Genomic DNA, 21,582 nt, shown 5'->3' with positions numbered 1-21,582 from the left:
GCAATAGAAAGATCATCTAAGCTGAAGGTCAACAAGGAAACAAGGGCTTTGAATGACACACTGGACCATATGGACTTCACAGATCTATTTTGAGTATTTAATCTGAAAACAACAGAATACACATTCTTCTCAAGTGCCCATGCAACATTCTCCAGAATAGACCACATACTGGGTCACAAATCAGGTCTTAGCTGGTACCAAAAGATTGGGATTATTTTCTGCATATATTCAGGCCATAATGCTTTGAAACTTGAACTCAATCACAAGAGGAAATTTGGAAGGAACTCAAACACTTGGAGGTTAAAGATCATCCTACTAAAGAATGAATGTGTCAACAAGGAAATTAAAGAATAATTTTTAAAAATTCATGGAAACAAATGAAAATGAAGACCCAACTGTTCAAAACATTTGGGATACAGCAGAGGAGATACTAAGAAGGAAGTACATAGCAATACAAGGCTATCCCCCCAAATTAGAAAAGCCCTCAATACACAAGCTAACCTGACACCTAAAGGAGCTAGAGAAAGAACAGCAAATAAAGCCTAAACCAAGCATTAGAAGAGAAATAACAAAGATTAAAGCAAAACTCAATGAAATAGAAACCAGAAGAGTAGAACAGATTAATGAAACTAGAAGCTGGTTCTCTGAAAAAATTAATAGGATTGATAAACCCTTGGTCAGACTTACTAAAAAGAAAAGAGAAAGGACTGAATTAATAATATGAATGAAAGAGGAGAGATCACAACCAACACTGAAGAAACACAATTTTTTTCAAAGAAAATGCTTTTTAAAATGTATAAACATGAAGAACATTTAGTTGTATATACATTTTAAAAAGCACATAGAATAAATGCAGCACCGTAAGATAAAGGAATACTATTATAAATGGAGTTTTGGCCTTTCCACTCCTTACAAGCTGCAACCATCTTTAATCTGTTGAATTTAATCTCAATGGATATAGGCATTTTTTTGTTTTTTCTTCTATTCAGTTCACATTTTAGGCTGTTCAGCAGATGCCTCTAATTCTGATGATTCAAATCGCTGGTGAAGGTTTGTTCTCTGTTTCCTCAGTTTTTCAGAAGCATTTCTCCATAAGATGATCTCCTGCTGCTTGAAGTACCTTCTGTCTTCCTCATCAACAAGGACTAGAATCAAAAAGTACCTTACAGAAAATTTTTTGTTCACATCTCTCATTGTCAGAGTTGGGTCATATCCCACTAAAAATAGTCTTATTGAAATTGATTCACCTTTTATGGGTACACCATTCATTATTTTATATTTTGCAATTATTTCTGTTTCTGTGGTGGTACTGGGTCCAATTCCTGTGATCCTTTTTTTTTTTACCAGTTGCAACTCCATATGTTGGATCTTTATTCTTACTAATAAGAAGTAAATTTTTCCAACAATCAAATCCCTTAGATGATATTTTGATTTATTATATTCAAATTATACTTGTAGACTATTTTCAATGCCCACTTTCATCTTAATAGAGTTGTTAACATCAGGATATGTGGCAAGTTGGTGAACAATAAGATCATATCCTTTTACCAAGTTTATCAGTCTTCTTACTATTGTCACTTTAAGAAAATACCTCAAGGGGACATTGGCATTGATATAAGATTCATATAGTTTTTCAAATCGCATAAATTCAAAATCATAGCTTCTACTCTGAGTCAATTTTCCAGGCAAGGCTAGTTCTTTCACTAGGTCTACAAACTCATGAGTATTATTCCTGTCATTGAAAAGTTCAATTTGATCTACAAATTCAGTTCTAATTCCTTGGTGCTCTAGCCTCATTCCAGGTTGCTTAAAAGCTAGGTTTACCTTTTCTGAAACAAACTCTCCATCATAGAAAAGATAGTACTTTTCTACTTTGCCATCTTCAGTTTTCATTTCAGCCATTTTCCTGGTTTCCCCATCATTAAGGACAACATCGATCTCACAAATGGGTCCAAAAAAGCCTCCAAAAAAACTCCTTTTAAGTGCTGCCGCTGCTGCCGCGTCCCCACCACTTCACTCCTCTTCCCTTAGGAGAATTAGTGTTGAAATACAAACACTTATAAAAACGTATTAAGAGAAAATATGCCAAAAAATCAGGCAATCTGGAAGAAATGCATGCATTCCTAGAAATATATAAACCCCAATACTGAAGCAGGAAGAAATAGAAAAACTGAACAAACTCATAATCAGGAAAGATACTGTAGCAGTAATCAAAAGTCTCCCAATAATCAAGAGTCCAGGGCCAGATGGCTTCCCTGGGGAATTCTACCACACATTTAAAGAAGAACTAATACCTATTCTTCTGAAGCTATTGCAAAAAATAGAAATGGAAGGAAAGCTTCCAAACTCATTCTATGAGGCCAGCATTATCTCAATCCCCAAACCAGACAAAAACCCCATCAAGAACGATTACAGACCAGTATTCCTGATGAACATGGATGCCAAAATTCTCATCAAGATACTAGCCAATAGGATACAACAGTACATTAAAAGGATTATTCACCATGGCTAAGTGGGATTTATTCCTAGATTGCAAGCATAGTTCAACATCTGCAAATCAATCAGTGTGATACATCACATAAATAAAAGAAAGGACAAGAATCATATGATGCTCTTAATTGATGCAGAAAAATCCTTTGACAAAATACAGTGTCCTTTTTAAAAAAGATTTATTTATTTATTCTTGACAGACACACACACAGAGGCAGAGACATAGGCAGAGGGAGATGCAGGCTACCTGTGGGGAACCTGATGCAGGACTGGATCCTAGGACCCTGGGATTACACCTGAGCCAAAGGAAGACTCTCAACTGCTGAGCCACCCAGACATCCCTACAGTGTCCTTTTTGATTAAAACTCTCCAGAGTGTAGGGATAGAGGGAACATACCTCGTATCATAAAAGCCATCTATGAAAGGCCCACAGTGAATATCATTCTCAATGGGGAAAGGCTGAGACCTTTCCCCCTAAGATCAGGAAAAGGACAGGGAAGCCCATTCTATTGTTGTTCAACATAGTACTAGAAGTCCTAGCCTTAGCAATCAGACAACAAAAAGAAATAAAAAGCATTTAAATTGGCAAAGAAGTCAAACTCTCACTCTTTGCAGATGACAAGATATATATTTTTTTATTATTGTATATTTTTTATTGGAGTTTGATTTGCCAACATATAGCATAACACCCAGTGCTCATCCCATCAACTTCCCCCCTCAGTGCCCGTCACCCTGTCACCCCATCCCCCTGCCCACCTCCCTTTCCACTGCCCTTGTTCGTTTCCCAGAGTTAGGTGTCTTTCATGTTCTGTTACCCTCACTGATATTTCCCACTCATTTTCTCTCCTTTCGCCTTTAATCCCTTTCACTATTTTTTATATTCCCCAAATGAATGAGACCATATAATGTTTGCCCTTCTCCGAATGACTTATTTCACTCAGCATAATACCCTTCAGTTCCACCCACGTCGAAGCAAATGGTGGGTATTCGTCATTTCTAATGGCTGAGTAATATTCCATTGTATACATAGACCACAGATTCTTTATCCATTCATCTTTCGATGGACACCGAGGCTCCTTCCACAGTTTGGCTATTGTAGACATTGCTGCTAGAAACATCGGGGTGCAGGTGTCCCGGCGTTGCACTGCATCTGTATCTTTGGGGTAATCTCCAGCAGTGCAATTGCTGGGTCCTGGGTGGTTCTATTTTTAACTCTTTGAGGAACCTCCACACAGTTTTCCAAAGTGGCTGCACCAGTTCACATTCCCACCAACAGTGCAGGAGGGTTCCCGTTTCTCCGCATCCCCTCCAACATTTGTTGTTTCCTGCCTTGTTAATATTCCCCATTCTCACTGGTGTGAGGTGGTATCTCATTGTGGTTTTGATTTGTATTTCCCTGATGGCCAGTGATGCGGAGCATTTTCTCATGTGCTTGTCGGCCATGTCTTTGTCTTCTTATTTTTTTTTAAGATTTAATTTATGAGAGAGAGAAAGAGAGAGTGAGAGAGAGAGAGAGAGAGAGAGAGAGGAAGAGGGAGAAGCAGGTGCCATACAGGGAGGCTGCCGTGGGATTCGATCCTGGGTCTCCAGGATCACGCCTGGGACTGAAGTCGTCTCCAAACTGCTGAGCCACCGGGGCTGCCCATGTCTTTGTCTTCTTTGGTGAAATTTCTGTTCATGTCTTTTGCCCATCTCATGATTGGATTGTTTGGGTTTTTTGCTGATGAGTTTAATAAGTTCTTTATAGATCTTGGATACTAGCCCTTTATCTGATATGCTATTTGCAAATATCTTCTCCCATTCTGTGGTTGTCTTTTAGTTTTGCTGACTGTCTCTTTTGCTGTGCAGAAGCTTTTTATTTTGATTAAGACCAATAATTCATTTTTGCTTTTTTCCCCCTTGCCTTCATAGATGTATCTTATAAGAAGTTGCTGTGGCCAAGTTCAAAAAGGGTGTTGTCTGTGTTCTCCTCTAGGATTTTGATGGATTCTTGTCTCACATTTAGATCTTGCATCCATTTTGAGTTTATCTTTGTGTTTGTTGTAAGAGAATGGTCTAGTTTCATTTTTCTGCACTTGGTTGTCCAGTTTTCCCAGCACCATTTATTGAAGAGATTGTCCTTTTTCTAGTGGATAGTCTTTCCTGCTTTGTCGAATATTAGTTGCCCATAGAGTTGAGGGCCCTATTATGGGTTCTCTATTCTGTTCCATTGATCTATGTGTCTGTTTTTGTGCCAGTACCATACTGTCCTGATGATCACAGCTTTGTAGTACAACCTGAAATCCGGCATTGTGATGCCCCCTGCTCTGGTTTTCTTTTTCAATATTCCCCTAGCTATTCGGGGTCTTTTCTGATTTCACACAAATCTTACTATTATTTGTTCCAACTCTCGGAGAAAGTCCATGGTATTTTGATAGGGATTGCATTAAATGTGTAAATTACCCTGGGTAACATCGACATTTTCACAATATTAATTCTTCCAATTCATGAGCATGGAATATTTTTCCATTCTTTTGTGTCTTCCTCAATTTCTTTCAGAAATATTCTTTAGTTTTTAGGGTATAGATCCTTTACCTCTTTGGTTAGGTTTATTCCTGGGTATCTTATGCTTTTGGGTGCAATTGTAAATGAGATTGATTCCTTAATTTCTCTTTCTTCAGTCTCATAGAGTATAGAAATGCCAATGATTTCTGGGCAATGATTTTGTATCCTGCCACACTGCTGAATTGCTGTATGAGTTCTAGCAACCTTGGGGAGGAGTCTTTTGGGTTTTCTATGTACAGTATCATGTGATCTGCAAAGAGGGAGAGTTTGACTTCTTCTTTGCCAATTTGAATGCCTTTCATTTCTTTTTGTTGTCTGATTGCTGAAGCTAGAACTTCTAGTAATATGTTAAATAGCAGTGGTGAAAGTGGACATCCCTGTCTTGTTCCTGATCTTAGGGGAAAGGCTCCCAGTGCTTCCCCATTGAGATTGATATTTGCTCTGGGCTTTTTGTAGATGGCTTTTAAGATGCTGAGGAATGTTCCCTCTATCCCTACACTCTGAAGGGTTTTGATCAGGAATAGATGCTGTGTTTTGTCAACTGCTTTCTCTGCATCTATTGAGGCGATCATATGGTTCTTGTTTTTTCTCTTGTTGGTGTGATCTTACATTGATTGCTTTATGAGTGTTGAACCAGCCTTGCATCCTGGGTATAAATCCCACTTGGTTATGGTGAATAATCTTCTTAATGTACTGTTGGATCCTATTGGCTAGTATCTTGTTGACAATTTGGCATCTGTGTTCATCAGGGATATTGTTCTATAATTCTCCTTTTTGGTGGGGTCTTTGGTTTTGGAATTAAGGTGATGCTGGCCTCATAAAATGAGTTTAGAAGTATTCCATCCCTTTCGATCTTTCCAAACAGCTTTAGTAGAATAGGTATTGTTTCTTTTTTAAACTTTTGATAGAATTCCCCTGGGAAGCCATCTGGCCCTGGACTTTTGTGTCTTGGGATGTTTTTGATGACTCCTTCAATTTCCTCCCTGGTTATTGGCCTGTTCAGGTTTTCTATTTCTTCCTGTTCCAATTTTGGTAGTTTGTGGTTTTCCAGAAATGTGTTCATTTCTACTAGATTGCCTAATTTATTGGCATATAGCTACTCATAATATGTTTTAAAAATCGTTTGTATTTCCTTGGTGTTGGTTGTGATCTCTCCTCTTTCATTCATGATTTTATTAATTTGAGCCTTTTCTCTTTTGTTTTTAATAAGGCTGGCTAATGGTTTATCTATCTTATTAATTCTTTCAGAGAACCAACTCCTGGTTTTGTTGATCTGTTCTACAGTTCTTCTGTTCTCTATTTCATTGAGTTCTGCTCAGATCTTTTTTTTTAAATAATAAATTTATTTTTTATTGGTGTTCAATTTGCTAACATACAGAATAATACCCAGTGCTCATCCCATCAAGTGCCCCCCTCAGTGCCCGTCACCCATTCACCTAACTCCCAGAGTTAGGAGTCTTTATATTCTGTCTCCCTTTCTGATATTTCCCACACATTTCTTCTCCCTTCCCTTATATTCCCTTTCACTATTATTTATATTCCCCAAATGAATGAGAACATATAATGTTTGTCCTTCTCTGATTGACTTACTTCATTTAGCATAATACCCTCCAGTTCCATCCATGTTGAAGCAAATGGTGGGTATTTGTCGTTTCTAATGGCTGAGTAATATTCCATTGTATACATAGACCACAGCTTCTTTATCCACTCATCTTTCGATGGACACCGAGGCTCCTTCCACAGTTTGGCTATTGTGGACATTGCTGCAATAAACATCGGGGTGCAGGTGTCCCGGCGTTTCATTGCATCTGAATCTTTGGGGTAAATCCCCAACAGTGCAATTGCTGGGTCGTAGGGCAGGTCTATTTTTAACTGTTTGAGGAACCTCCACACAGTTTTCCAGAGTGGCTGCACCAGTTCACATTCCCACCAACAGTGTAAGAGGGTTCCCTTTTCTCCACAGCCTCTCCAACATTTGTGGTTTCCTGCCTTGTTAATTTGCCCCATTCTCACTGGTGTGAGGTGGTATCTCATTGTGGTTTTGATTTGTATTTCCCTGATGGCAAGTGATGTAGAGCATTTTCTCATTTGCATGTTGGCCATGTCTATGTTTTCCTTTGTGAGATTTCTCTTCATGTCTTTTGCACATTTCATGTTTGGATTGTTTGTTTCTTTGGTGTTGAGTTTAATAAGTTCTTTATAGATCTTGGAAACTAGCCCTTTATCTGATACGTCATTTGCAAATATCTTCTCCCATTCTGTAGGTTGTCTTTTAGTTTTGTTGACTGTATCCTTTGCTGTGCAAAAGCTTCTTATCTTGATGAAGTCCCAATAGTTCACTTTTGCTTTTGTTTCTTTTGCCTTCGTGGATGTATCTTGCAAGAAGTATTGTGGCTGAGTTCAAAAAGAGTGTTGCCTATGTTCTCCTCTAGGATTTTGATGGACTCTTGTCTCACATTTAGATCTTTCATCCATTTTGAGTTTATCTTTGCGTATGGTGAAAGAGAGTGGTCTAGTTTCATTCTTCTGCATGTGGATGTCCAATTTTCCCAGCACCATCTATAGCATAAGATACCTAGGAATAAACCTAACCAAAGAGGTGAAGGATCTATACCCTCAAAACTATAGAACACTTCTGAAAGAAATTGAGGAAGACACAAAGAGATGGAAAAATATTCCATGCTCATGGATTGGCAGAATTAATATTGTGAAAATGTCAATGTTACCCAAGGCAATTTACACATTTAATTCAATCCCTATCAAAATACCATGGACTTCCTTCAGAGAGTTAGAACAAATTATTTTAAGATTTGTGTGGAATCAGAAAAGACCCCGAATAGCCAGGGGAATTTTAAAAAAGAAAACCATATCTGGGGGCATCACAATGTCAGATTTCAGGTTGTACTACAAAGCTGTGGTCATCAAGGCAGCGTGGTACTGGCACAAAAACAGACACATAGATCAATGGAACAGAAGAGAGAACCCAGAAGTGGACCCTCAGCGTTATGGTCAACTAATATTCGATGAAGGAGGAAAGACTATCCTCTGCTCAGATCTTTATTAACTCTCTACTTCTGCTTGGTGTAGGTGTTACTTGCTGTTCTTTCTCCAGTTTCTTTAGGTGCAAGGTTAGCTTGTGTATTTGAGTTCTTTCCAGTTTTTTGAGGGATGGTTGTATTGTGATGTATTTCCCTCTCGGGACTGCTTTTGCTGTATCCCAAAGATTTTGAACGGTTGTATCTTCATTCTCATTAGTTTCCATGAATCTTTTAAATTCTTCTCTAATTTCCTGATTAACCTATACGTGTTTGAGTGTCTTCCAAATTTCTTCTTGTGATTGAGTTCAAGTTTCAAAGCATTATGGTCTGAAAATATGTAGGGGACAATCCCAATCTTTTGGTATCGATTGAGACCTGATTTGTGACCCAGTATGTGGCCTATTCTGGAGAAAGTTCCATGTGGACTTGAGAAGAATGTGTATTCAGTTGCGTTTGGATGTAAAGTTCTATATATATCTGTGAAATCCATCTGGTCCAGTGTATCATTTAAAGCTCTTGTTTCTTTGGAGATGTTGTGCTTAGAATATCTGTCACTTGCAGAAAGTGCCACTATGAAGTCTCTCAGAATTAGTGTACTATTATCTAAGTATGTCTTAACCTTGGTTATTAATTGATTGGTATACTTGGCAGCTCCCACATTAGGGGCATAAATATTCATGATTGTTAGGTCTTCTTGTTGGATAGACCCTTTAAGTATGATATAATGTCCCTCTTCATCTCTTACTACAGTCTTTGGGATAAACTTTAATTTATCTGCTATGAAGATGACTACCCCTGCTTTCTTTTGAGGACCAGTTGAATGGTAAATGGTTCTCCAACCTTTCATTTTCAGGCTGTAGGTGTCCTTAGGTCTAAAATGAGTGTCTTGTAGACAGCAAGTAGATGGGTCTTGCTTTTTTTATCCAGTCTGAAACCCTGCGCCTTTTGATGGGGTTGTTAAGCAGATTCATGTTCAGAGTTACTATTGAAAGATATGAATTTGGTGTCATCGTAATACCTATTCAGTCCCTGTTTTTGTGGATAATTCTGTGGGCTTCCTCTTTCTTTTACAGAGTCCCTCTTAACATTTCTTGCACAGCTGGTTTGGTGGCCACATATTCTTTCAGTTTCTGCCTATCTTGGAAGCTCTTTATCTCTCCTTCTATTCTGAATGAGAGCCTTGCTGGATAAAGTATTCTTGGCTGCATGTTCTTCTCATTTAGTATCCTGAATATATCCTGCCAGCCCTTTCTGGCCTGCCAAGTCTCTATGCAGAGGTCTGCTGTTAATCTAATATTTCTCCCCATATAAGTTAGGGATCTCTTGTCTCTCGCTGCTTTAAGGATTTTCTCTTTATCATTGGAATTTGCAAGTTTCGCTATTAAATGTGGAGGTGTTGAATGATTTTTATTGATTTTTGGGGGTGGCCTATCTATCTCCTGCATCTGAATGCCTATTTCCCTCCCCAAATTAGGGAAGTTCTCAGCTATGATTTGTTCAAATATGCTTTCTGGCCCTCTGTCCCTCTCGGCGCCCTCCGGAACTCCAATTATACGTAGATTTTTCCTTCTGAGGCTATCATTTTTTTCCTTTAACCTTTCCTCATGGTCTTTTGTTTTTCTATTTTTTTCTCCCTCAGCTTTCTTCCTTGCTTTCAACTTGTCTTCTATGTCATTCACTCTCTCTTCTACCTCATTAACCCTTGTTGTTAGGACCTCCAGTTTGGATTGCATCTCATTTAATTGATTTTTAATTTTGGCCTGATTAGATCTAAATTCTGCAGTCATGAAGTCTCTTGATTCCTTTATGCTTTTTTCCAGAGCCACCAGTAGCTTTATAATTGTGTTTCTGAATTGGCTTTCTGACATTGAATTGTAATCCAAATTCTGTAACTCTGTGGGAGAGAGTACTGTTTCTGATTCTTTATTTTGTGGTGAGTTCTTTCTAGTCAGTTTGCTCAGTTCAGAGTGACTGTATAAGTGGGCTGCGTCAAGAATATCAACTGCCATCTAAGTAAATTCCAACCTAGATGATTCCTTTGGTTCTATATACTGTAAGGCCCTCGACTTCCCCTGGAGCTTTCCAGCACTGCTTGGTCAAGAACTTGCTCTTCCCTTGTTCTTCCAGCTGGTCTTCTCGGGGAGGTGCCTGCTGTGCTGATTCTCAGGTATGTGCACCTGGGGGAGCTGCCCCCCCCCCCAATTTCGGGCTCAGTGGGAGCTGTTTATTCTCTGAGGCCTTTGTCCCCTGGTGGCCCTACTCCTCCTAGGCACACGGTGACACAAGGAGGAACAACCACACTGGCAGCGGCCAGCTCTCCAGCTCTGGAGTCAGCTCCCACAGTAACTACTGCAGTCTCCCAGTCTGTGCTGGCCTGGATGCTGCCTGGGCAGCGTGGGTGCTGATCTGCACAGCTTGGAGGCACCCAGTGGCAGGAGAGTCCTCGCTGTCTTGTGCCCTCCTCAGCTCCGTCTGTCCTGGGGGGGGCACAGGATCCTGGGCTGTGTCCCCTCGGCACCCTGGGATCTGGGGCTTGTGCTGCTGGATCTCATTCCTCGAGCTGGCTCCTGAAGGCAGCAGGGCGCAGTCCCCTCCGCCCGGAGTTGTTGCTTGAGCTTCTCCTGAGGCGCTCCAGCCCTTTACCGAGATCAGCCAGCGGTGTGTGGCGCACTTTCCCCAGGGTGCACTTCCTGTATTAGTGACTCCAGGAAACTGGAGGCTCCATTGCTCCTCCTGCGATACTGCTCTATTTCCCTGCTGAGCACCTTTCCATCAGGGAAGAATCCGGTGCGGATTGTTAAAGTTCCTGCTTCAGCGGGGCTGGCCTTTCCTGTCCTGGAGGCTTTTGCTGCCGGGCCTTAGCCTGCCTCCTTGCCGGGCCCCTCCCCCACTTGATTCTTTTTTCTTTTTTTCCGCCTTCCTACTTTGTTAGAAGCGAAAACCTTTCTCTCTGTAGCGTTACATCTGTTCTCTCTTTAAATCTCAGGTCGAATTCATAGGTTTTCAGGATGATTTCAAACTTATCTAGGTAAGTTGATGGGGCCAGGTGAGCTGGGGACTACTCCTCCGCCATCTTGCCCCGCCCCCTGATGACATGATATTTTATGTGAAGAACACAAAAGACTCCACCCTAAAATTGCTAGAACTCATACAGGAATTCAGCAGTGTGGCAGAATCAATGCACAGAAATCAGTTGCATTTCTATACATTAACAATGAGACAGAAGAAAGAGAAATTAAGGAATCAGTCTCATTTACAATGGCACCAAAACCCACAATATACCTAGGAATAAACTGAATGAAAGAGGCAAAGGATCTATACTCTAAAAAAAAACCAGAACACTTCTGAAAGAGATTGAGGAAGACACAAAGAAATGGAAAAACATTCCATGCTCATGGATTGGAAGAATAAATATTGTTAAAATGTCTCTGCTGCCTAGAACAATCTACACATTCAATGCAATCCTTTTCAAAATACTATCAACATTTTTTTCACAGAGCTGGAACAAATAATCCTAAAATTTGTATGGAACCAGAAAAGACACCCAATTGCCAAAACCAAACCTGGTGGCATTTTAATGCCTAACCTCAAGCTATATTACAAAGCTGTAATCATTAAGACAGTATGGTACTGGCACAAAAACAGTTTCATAGATCAATAGAACAGAATAGAGAACCCAGAAATGGACCCTCAACTCAATGGTCAACCAATCTGTGCCAAAGCAGGAAAAAATATCCAAAGGGAAAAGGACAGTCTTTTTAATGAATGGTCCTGGGAAAATTTGACAGTCACATGTAGAAGAATGAAATCGGACCGTTCTCTTATACCATACCAAAGATAAACTCAAAGTGGAAGAAAGAACTAAAAGTGAGACAAAAATCCATCGAAATCCTAGAGAAGAACACAGGGAACAACTTCTTTGACCTTGGCCGCAGCAACTTCTTGCTATACACATCTCCAGAGGCAAGGGAAACAATGGCAAAAATGAACTATTGGGACTTCATCAGGATAAAAAGCTTCTGCACAGCAAGGGAAACAGTCAATAAAACCAAAAGGCAACTTACAGAATGGGAGAAGGTATTTACAAATGACATCTCAGATATAGGGCTAGTATCCAAGATCTATAAAGAACTTATCAAAACCCAACTACCAAAGAACAAATAATACCATCAAGAAATGGGCAGAAGACTTGAACAGACATTTCTCCAAAGAAGATATACAAATGGCCAACAGACACATGAGAAAATGCTCCACATCACTTGGTACCAGGGAAATACAAATCAAAACCACAGTGAGGGCATCTGGGTGGCTCAGTGGTTGAGCATCTGCCTTCAGCTCAGGTTGTGATCCTGGGGTCCTGGGATCTAATCCCACAGCAGGCTCCCCAGAGGGAGCCTGCTTCTCTCTGTCTCTCTGTATCGCTCATGAATGAATAAATAAAATCTTAAAAAAAACCACACCACAATAAGATGCCACCTCACAGCAGTCAGAATGGCTATAATTAAAAAGACAGGAAACAACAGATGTTGGCAAGGATGTGGAGAAAGGGAACCCTCTTACACTGTTGGTGGGAATGCAAACTGGTATAGTCACTCTGGGAAAAAGTATGGGGGTTCCTCAAGAAGTAAAAATAGATCTACCCCATGACTCAGCAATTGCACTACTAGATATTTACCCTAAAGATACAAATGTAGGGGATCCCTGGGTGGCTCAGTGGTTTAGCGCCTGCCTTTGGCCCAGGGTGCAATCCTGGAGTCCTGGGATCGAGTCCTGCGTTGGGCTCCCGGCATGGAGCCTGTTTCTCCCTCCTCCTGTGTCTCTGCCTCTCTCTCTCTCTCTCTCTCATAAATAAATAAATAAATAAATAAATAAATAAATAAATAAATCTTAAAAAAATAAAGATACAAATGTAGTGATCTGAAGGGACACCTGTACCCCAATGTTCATAGCACCAATGTCCACAATAGCCAAACTGTGGAAAGAGCCAAGATGTTCATCGACAGATGAATGGATAAAGAAGATATGGTGTGTGTGTGTGTGTGTGTGTGTGTGTGTGTGTATATATATATATGGAATGGAATATTACTCAGCCATCAGAAAGGACAAATACTTATCATTTACACTGATGTGGGTGGAACTGGAGGGTATTAAGCTGAGTGAAATAAATCAATTGGAGAAAGACAATTATCCTATGGCTTTACTCATAAGAAACAGTACAGAGGATCATATGGGAAGAGAGAGAAAACTGGGAAGAAATCAGAGAGGGAGACATCATGAGAGACTCTTAAGTCTGGGGAACAAACTAAGGATTGCTAGAGGGGAGGTGGGTGAGGAAATGGGGTAATTGGGTGATGAGTATTACAGAGGAATGGGTTGAGCACTAGGTGTTATGAGCACATGATGGGTTGAGCACTAGGTGTTATGTGCAACTGATTAATTATTGAACACCACATCTGAAACTAATAATGTACTTATATGTTGGCTAATTGAATTTAAATTAAAAAAAAGAAAAAAATAAAATTTTAGGAGGCTTGGAGCTATTAGTTAATCTATCTTCCAATACACTGTTTAATATAGTACTGAGTAAGTGATACAAGCTGTCAGTGGGTGAGTGGCTAATAGCTCTGCTAGTATCTAATTTATTTTTCTTCAAAAAATTGCATCCCTCTGCACCAACCCCCCTCACCCACCCTGTGCTGTGTCTACAGGAAAAACAACAAAACTTTATTGAATGACATTATAGAAGACCTTAATGAATGAAAAGGTATATCATGCTCATTGATGGAAAGATGATAGTGTAAAGATATGTATGATATTGTAAAGAGATGTATATTTAGACATATGACAAGATATTAACGTTTCAATTACTAATTGTTAGTCAATGCAATCCTAATTAAAATTCTAAAAGATGTGTGCATTTGCTGAACTTAACAAAGATATGCTAAATTTTTCATGTAAATGAAAAAGGCCAAGCATAACCAAGAATAGAATAGGATGGAATTACTTGTTTTATCATGTAAAACTTAAAATAGAGCTGTAGTTGTCAAGATAGTGGTTATTATCTTATTATCTTATTATAGACAACAACAACAAACATTGGAACAAATTACGAAGCCTCTGATCAGACCAACTCATATATGGAAGCTTGATTTTTAACAAGTTTGCACCACAGAGCACTGGAGACAAGGAATCTTTTCCCCTAGAAACCAAGGTGGGACAATTAGGTATTGATATGGAAAAAAACAAAATTGGACTCCTATGTCATATCAGAAATGTGTATTACAGCCTAAATGTGAAGGGCACAACCATAAGGCTTTAATGAGGTATATAAGGGTGTATCTTTGAAGGTAAGGAAAGATGTCTTAGACAAGCACTAAAAGCTATAACCAATGAAGGAAAAGATTGACAAATTTGACCACATTGAAATTAAAACCTTTGTTTTGTTAAATTCTCAAGATGGATGCTTTGATTACTAGTTTTTAGTCTTGTCTTTCCTAATTTAGACATTTAGAACTATATATTTCCTCTAAGCACAGTGGTAGCTGCATGCCTTAAGTTTAAGATTTCATTATTATTTAATTCAGAGTATTTTCTAATTTCCACTGTAATTTCTTTAGATGGTTTGTTCTGATTATCTCTTCAAATATCTAATACATGGAAATTTTCTGATGATCACTTTTGTAATTGATTTTTAGTTTAATTCCACTCTGACCAGAAAATATATTCATATAATATCGATATTTTGAAATGTGTTGAGACTCGCTTCATGAACCAGTGCATAAGTAATTTTGGTTAATGTTCTACATGCACTTAAAAAGAATATATATTTCCCAGTTGTTGGGTGTAGTGCTCTGTATATGTCAATTAGCTCAAATTTGTTAATTATACTGATCCAATCTTTTGTATCCTTACTGATGTTTCATCTGCCTGTCCTAATAGTTACTGAGAACTATTGTGGTTGGCAATTTTTCAGATGATCCACTTGCTTAGATCTGAAATCTAGTCAATAATGTTTGATATTTTTCAGAGTTCACAACTGCACCCTGCACCTTTTTGGTTAAATTTGTTCCTAAATATTTTTCCTTTTTGATTTTATTGTAAACAGAAATATTTTCTTAATTTTATTTTCAGATTGTTGATCTTAAATATTGAAATACAATTGGTTTTTGTGTATTGACCTTGTATCCTCAAACTTGTTGAACTCATTTAGTAGTTTTGATTGCTCTTTTTGTGCATTCTTAGAAATTTTCTAAATAGAAGATCATGTTTTTTTGTGAATAGGGATAATTTTACTTCTAATTTAGATGTCTTTTTTACCTACTTACCCGGGCTGGAGCCTTTAGTACAATGTTGAATAGAATTGATGAGAATAGTGATCCTTGTCTTGTTCTTGATCTAACTAATGGGGAAAGCATCTAGCCTTTCACCGTGAAATATGAGGTCATCTATGGGTTATGAGTGTTTGCCTTTTACTGGGTTGGGGAAGTTACCTTATATTTCTACTTTGTTAAGTATTTTTATAATGAAAGGGTTTTAAATTTTGTCAATGATTTTTATGTGTCTCTTGGGAGGATCATGTGGTTTTCTTTTTATCCTATTGATAACATACATTAATTGATTTTTGGATATTCAAATGAACTTGCATGAATGGGTTAAGTCCCACTTGTGGTGTATGGGGTATGGTGTATGATGCTTTTTATGTGTTACTGGATTCACTTTGTTAGTATTTTGTTGAGGATTTTCATGTTTATATTCATGAGGTATCTTTGCCTGTGTTTTTTTCTTTGTGATGTCCTTGCCTGGCTTTGATATCAGGGGACTTATGCAATCACTAATATAACCTGTTTACTTGTTATAGGTAGTTCAAATACTCTATTTCTTCATGAGTCAATTTTGGTAGTTGTCCATTTCATCAAAGTTATCTAGTTAACCAGCACACAATAGCTCACAGTATTTCCTTATATCCTTTTTTAATTTCTGTAAGGTCAGTAGTAATGTCCCTTATTTCACTTGATTCTAGTAATTTGTCTTTATTTTTTTCTGGTCAGTCTAGCTAAACGTTTGTCAATTTTGTTGATATTTTTAAAGAGCCAATTTAGTTTTTATTGACTTCATTTTTCCATTGTTTGTTTCATGAACTTCCATTGCAATTTTTACCATTTTCTTCCTTCTCTTTTCTTCAGATTTAACTTGCTGCTCTTTTTCAAGTGTCTTAAGTAGGTTACATTATAGATCTGAGATCATCTTGTTAAATAACAGGTGTTTACAGCTATAAATTTCCCTCTAAGCAATTTGTTAGCTGTATTCTGTAAGTTTTTGCATATTTTTTCATTTTCACTCATCACAAAAGATTTCATAATTTCCTTTTTGATTTCTTTTTTGATTCTGATGATTTAGGAATGTACTAGTTTCCACATATTTGGTAGTTTTTCATATTTCTTCCTAAAATTCATTTCTAATTGCATTCTATTGTGGTTGGAGAATATAGTTTGTATTATTTCTGTTGTCTTAAATTTACTGAGTTTTGTTTTATGTATTATTGGATGGTATATCCTAGAGAATGTTCCATGTGCATTTGAGAAGAATGTATTCTGCTGATGTTGTGTGAAGTGTTCTTTAGATGCTTGCTGGGGCTAGTTGCTTTTTATTACTGTTCAACTCCTCTATTTACTTGTTTGTTTTCTGCATAATTGTTCTATATATTACCCAAAGTGGAATATTGAAATCTCTAAATATTATTGCTAAATTATCTATTTCTCCCTTTATTTCTGTTAATTTTTGTTTTACATATTTTGGTGCTCTGTTGCTATGTACATGTAAGTTTATAATGGTCTTATCTCGCTGATGGATTAAAACTTTCATCGTGACCCTTTTAACCTCAAATAACATTTTTTGTTTTAATGTCTATATTCTCGATATTAATATAGATAATTTTGCTTTCTTGTGATTGCCTTTTGCATGATATATCGTTTGCTTCCTTTTACTTTCAATCTGTTTGTATCACTGAATCTAAAGTATATCTCCTGTAGACAGCATATGGTTGGATCTTTTTTTAAAAGTGCAGCACAAGGGGCACCTGGGTGGCTTAGTTGGTTAAGTGGCTGACTCTTGACTTTAGAGCAAGTCCTGATCTCAGGTCAAGGAGACTAAGCCCTGCTTTGGGCTCCACCCTGGGTGTGGAGTCTGCTTAAGATCCTCTCTTTCCCTCTGTCCCTGCACCTTCCTCCCATCCCCCGACTCACACACATGCTTTCTCTCTATATTTATTTATTTTTAAAAATTTATTTATTTATTTGAGAGAGAGAGACAGAGACAGAGACAGAGAGAAGGAGCAGGGGGAGAGGGAGAAGCAGACTCTGACCAGCAGGGAGCCCAACTTGGGGCTTGATCCTGAGATTCCAGGACCATGACCTGAGCTGAAGGCAGATGCTTAACTGACTGAACCACTCAGGCACCCCTTTCCCTCTTTCTCTTAAAAAAATCCTACATGACCATCTCTCTGCCTTTTGACTAGAATATTTAATCCATTCACATTTAACAGTATTGATATAGTTAGGTTTATGCCTGCAATTTTACTTTTTGTTTTTTATATTTCTCATATCTTTTTTGTTCCTCTCTTTCTCCTTCACTTATTTCTTTGGCATTAAGTAAATATTTTCCAGTTGTGCATCTTATTAAAAAATTTAGTATGAGTCATTTCCTTAGTGGTCACTCTAGAGCTTATGATATACATGCTGACTCATCAGAATCAGCTTCAGATTGATATTAAATTAATACCAATAAAATAAATGTTTCCTCATTTATATTACACCATTACTGCCAATTCCAGAGACTTTAAACTTTTTAAAAGATTTTATTTATTTATTCATGAGAGGCACACACACACACAGAGAGGCAGAGACACAGGCAGAGGGAGAAGCAGGCTCCATGCAGGGAGCCTGACGTGGGACTTGATACCGGGTTTCCAGGATCACACCCCCGGCTGAAGGCGGCAGTAAACCACTGAGCCACTGGGGCTGCCCAAATTTAAACGTTTTAAAAAAATTATTCAGCAGTCTTCATGGAATGGATCTATTTCTGTTCTTTAGGCCATTTATTTTGTGTTAAGTAGTTACACCAACTACAGGAGAGTAATACATAGGTCAGTACCATAAAAAAAAGTACATATGTGTCTTATTTTATTTATTTTTAATTTAAAAAAATATTTTATTTATTTATTTGAGAGAGAGAGAACACAAGTAGGGGAAAGGAGAGGGAGAACCAGACTCCCCATTGAGCAAGGAGCCTGATGCAGGGCTGGCTGGGGTCATGACCTGAGCCAAGGCAGACGCTTAACTGAATGAACCACCCAGGTCCCCCTGTGTTTTTATTTATTATGTAGAGGTGGCATAAATTTAGTCCATTTCTGACTCTGAATGTTTAAAGGGCTATTGAATTTACTCATAATATTCCCCCTCTAAACACTTCGAGGCACTCTCACAGCTCCACTCTTACTAGAATGTTATTTTTAAAAAATATTTTATTTATTTATTTATTTATTTATTTATTTATTCATTCATTCATTCATTCATGACATGCACACAGAGAGAGGCAGAGACATAGACAGAAGGAGAAGCAGGCTCCCCGTGGGAAGCAGCTTCCCTGTGGGACTTGATCCCAGGACCCCGGGATCATGACCTGAGCCAAAGGGAGATGCTCAATCACCAAGCCAACTAGGCATCCCTAGAATGTTATTTAGGGAGGAGGTAAAGGTATAAACCCAAAGGATTCTGAGACTAGATGTTCTAAGTTCTAGTCCATTGCCTATGTAACTTTAGGCAAGCCAAATCTCTGGTTCTGAACTTCTTCCTATGTTACATGCAGCGTTTGGACCTTGTGGTGTCCTGTATTGTTTTCGTCTATTTAGTGTTTTTTTCACTGGGTGATGGGTTCCCTAACCTAGTACCTCTTCTCCCTTGTGATAAGAGTCAGTGAAATGTTGGGCACTGATGTAGGAAAGGCAATTTCAAATGATTCCCTGGGATTTATTTATGGAGGCTGGGGGAAAGATGCTCTCTTTCCATCCTGGCTGCTAAGCTTGGGGAATGAATATTAAATTTTCTTTATTTATTTTCCTCATCATACAGAGAAGGGCCATGTGAACCAGATGAGAACAAAGCCAGGGAAAGATGAATAGAGATGAGAGTCTTAGGCAATAAGAGTACTGGTGATACTGAACCTTAAGTCCTGACTTCTAGTTCTTGATTCCTAAAGTTGTGTCTTAGAGGAATCTAGAATCCTTCTCAATTACAGGATCACTCAACTTCTACTTTTGGTTTAAATTAATGTGTTATGTTCTTATCCCTTGTAAACAAAGGCTCTTCACTAATATGTAGAGCATGCTGTAGAAGCCCAGACCAACCTCACCTCTTTCCCCTACTATCTGTAACCCCAAATCTGCTTGAATTTTAGTTTCCTCATCTTTACAACAAGGACAAGCATCCTTATACTCAATTTGCTGTGTAGATAAATATAGTAATATGGGGAAAATATTTGGATATGTCAGATGCCCAATAAATGGTAGTGTTATAATATTACCAATTAGGTAATTTCTTATGTTGGGTATTGCTCAGAGTTTAGAGGGCCATGCAAATAACAAACACTAAGAAAAATTAAGGTTTGGGAGTAGAAAAATTGATGCAATTATATTTCAACAATCTGTGGATGTGGGACCTTTATCACTTGGCATTTCTTAGGACAGTGCTGACTTTAAGCTAACTGATTTAACAATATGTTTCTCTCCCAGAACTGGGTGGGAGGGGCTCCAGAGGTGGAATTGGATCAGGACAATATGGACACACAATGCTGTCAACTCATACTCTCTACATCTCTGTACTCCTCTAGAGCAGAGTTTTCAATGGATTCCTTTCATGATGAGATAATGTCTCCTTTGAGCTCACGGGCAACATAATTGCTTGTTCTCATCCCGTAGGAGAGAGAATTAATCAATTCCCCAGATTTCTCTGCAAGTCTGTTCTTTTGTCTTATAGATTCAAATACTGCTTAAGTCATGTCAACTACTGACATTACCTTAATTGATTTACTCTAGCTTTTGGGGGTGGGTTGATAGTTAAGAAGCAACCATTGAGATGCCTGGCTGGCTTGGTCAGTACTACATTCAACTCTTGATCTTGGGGTTGTACGTTTGAGCCATACAGTGGGTGTAGAGATTACTTAAAAATAAAATCTAACAAAAAAAAATGATTGTGCCTGGGTGGCTCAGTCGATTAAGCAACTGCCTTTAGCTCTGGTCATGATCTCAAGGTCCTGGGATCAAGCCCTGTGTGAGGCTCACTGCTCAGTGGGGAATCTGCTTCTCCCTCCCCTTCTGCTGCTCCCCTCTGCTTATGTGTGCTCTCTCTCTCATTCTCAAATAAATAAGTAAATAATATTTTTATAAAAAAGAAGTAAACGGAAATAATCCTCATCACTTCATTAATCTTTCTGAGTCTCAGTGTACCTTCCTGTAAAATACTTAACTCATCAGTTGCTGAGAGAATTAAACAATGTCAAATGTATATAATACTTAAGAATATTAAGCATATTGCAATTGTTCAATGAATGAAGGATATTATAACTGAGATAATATATCATAAAACAAGGGGTAGAGGAAACATACTTACCAATAACAGACACCTGGGTGCCTGGTCCTGACTGGAACTCTGTCAGGTTTCCCCTCCTTGAACTTCATGCAGTAGTAAGTGCCAGCATTGGCAAGAGAGATATCACTGATGCGGATGGAAAAGTCTGTGTTGCCAGCTTTGGTGATGTGTCCAATTTCTTTTACTCTGGGAAAGAGACCTTCTTTGAAATTGTAGATTAATTCCCGGCTTGGCCCAGATCCCTTGAACCATAAGACAGGTCCTTTTGGGAATGAATCTGGTACACTGCAACTCAAGGTGACTGTCTCTCCAATTGATACAGTCTGTGTCATCTCAGATTGTTGCACTTGGAATATGTCAAATGTGGTTCCTGCAAAGAAATACAAAATCATTTCCCATTTCCATCCTCTGACCCAGGCAGGACTGAAGAACTTGGATCCAGATCATGAGTGGACTTCATTCATTACTTTTTTTTTAGTTATTGAATAAATTTATTTATTTTTATTAGCTAAAATAGCTTCTGAATGCTCTTTAAAAATTTTTTAATGGAGTTCAATTTGCCAACACATACCATAACACCCAGTGCTCATCCTGCCAAGTGCCCCCCTCGGTGACCATCACCCGGTCACACCAATCCCCACCCACCTCCCCTTCCACTACCCCTTGTTCATTTCCCAGAGTTAGGTGTCTCTCATGTTTTGTCACCCTCATTGATATTTTCACTCATTTTCTCTCCTTTCCCTTTATTTCCTTTCACTAATTTATATATTCTCCAAATTAATGAGACCATATAATGTTTGTCCTTTTCTGACTGACTTATTTCACTCAGCATAATACCCTCCAGGTCCATCCACGTCGAAGCAAATGGT

The 21,582-nt window shown here is 38.5% G+C and overlaps 1 protein-coding gene across 1 annotated transcript; it reads right to left on the bottom strand.

Moving 5' to 3' along the window:
• Nucleotides 1-990: 990 nt before the first annotated feature.
• LOC102151523 (vacuolar protein sorting-associated protein 26A-like) lies at nt 991-21,045 on the bottom strand. The gene is given in 2 exon segments (XM_038572985.1): nt 991-2,011; nt 20,735-21,045. Coding segments are annotated over 2 exon segments (1,332 nt in total).
• Between the last annotated feature and the right edge of the window lie 537 nt (nt 21,046-21,582).

This window comes from Canis lupus, chromosome 24 (assembly GCF_011100685.1).
Source record: "Canis lupus familiaris isolate Mischka breed German Shepherd chromosome 24, alternate assembly UU_Cfam_GSD_1.0, whole genome shotgun sequence".
NCBI classification, from domain to species: Eukaryota; Metazoa; Chordata; class Mammalia; order Carnivora; family Canidae; genus Canis; species Canis lupus.
This window is presented reverse-complemented; position numbering and strand designations above follow the sequence as displayed.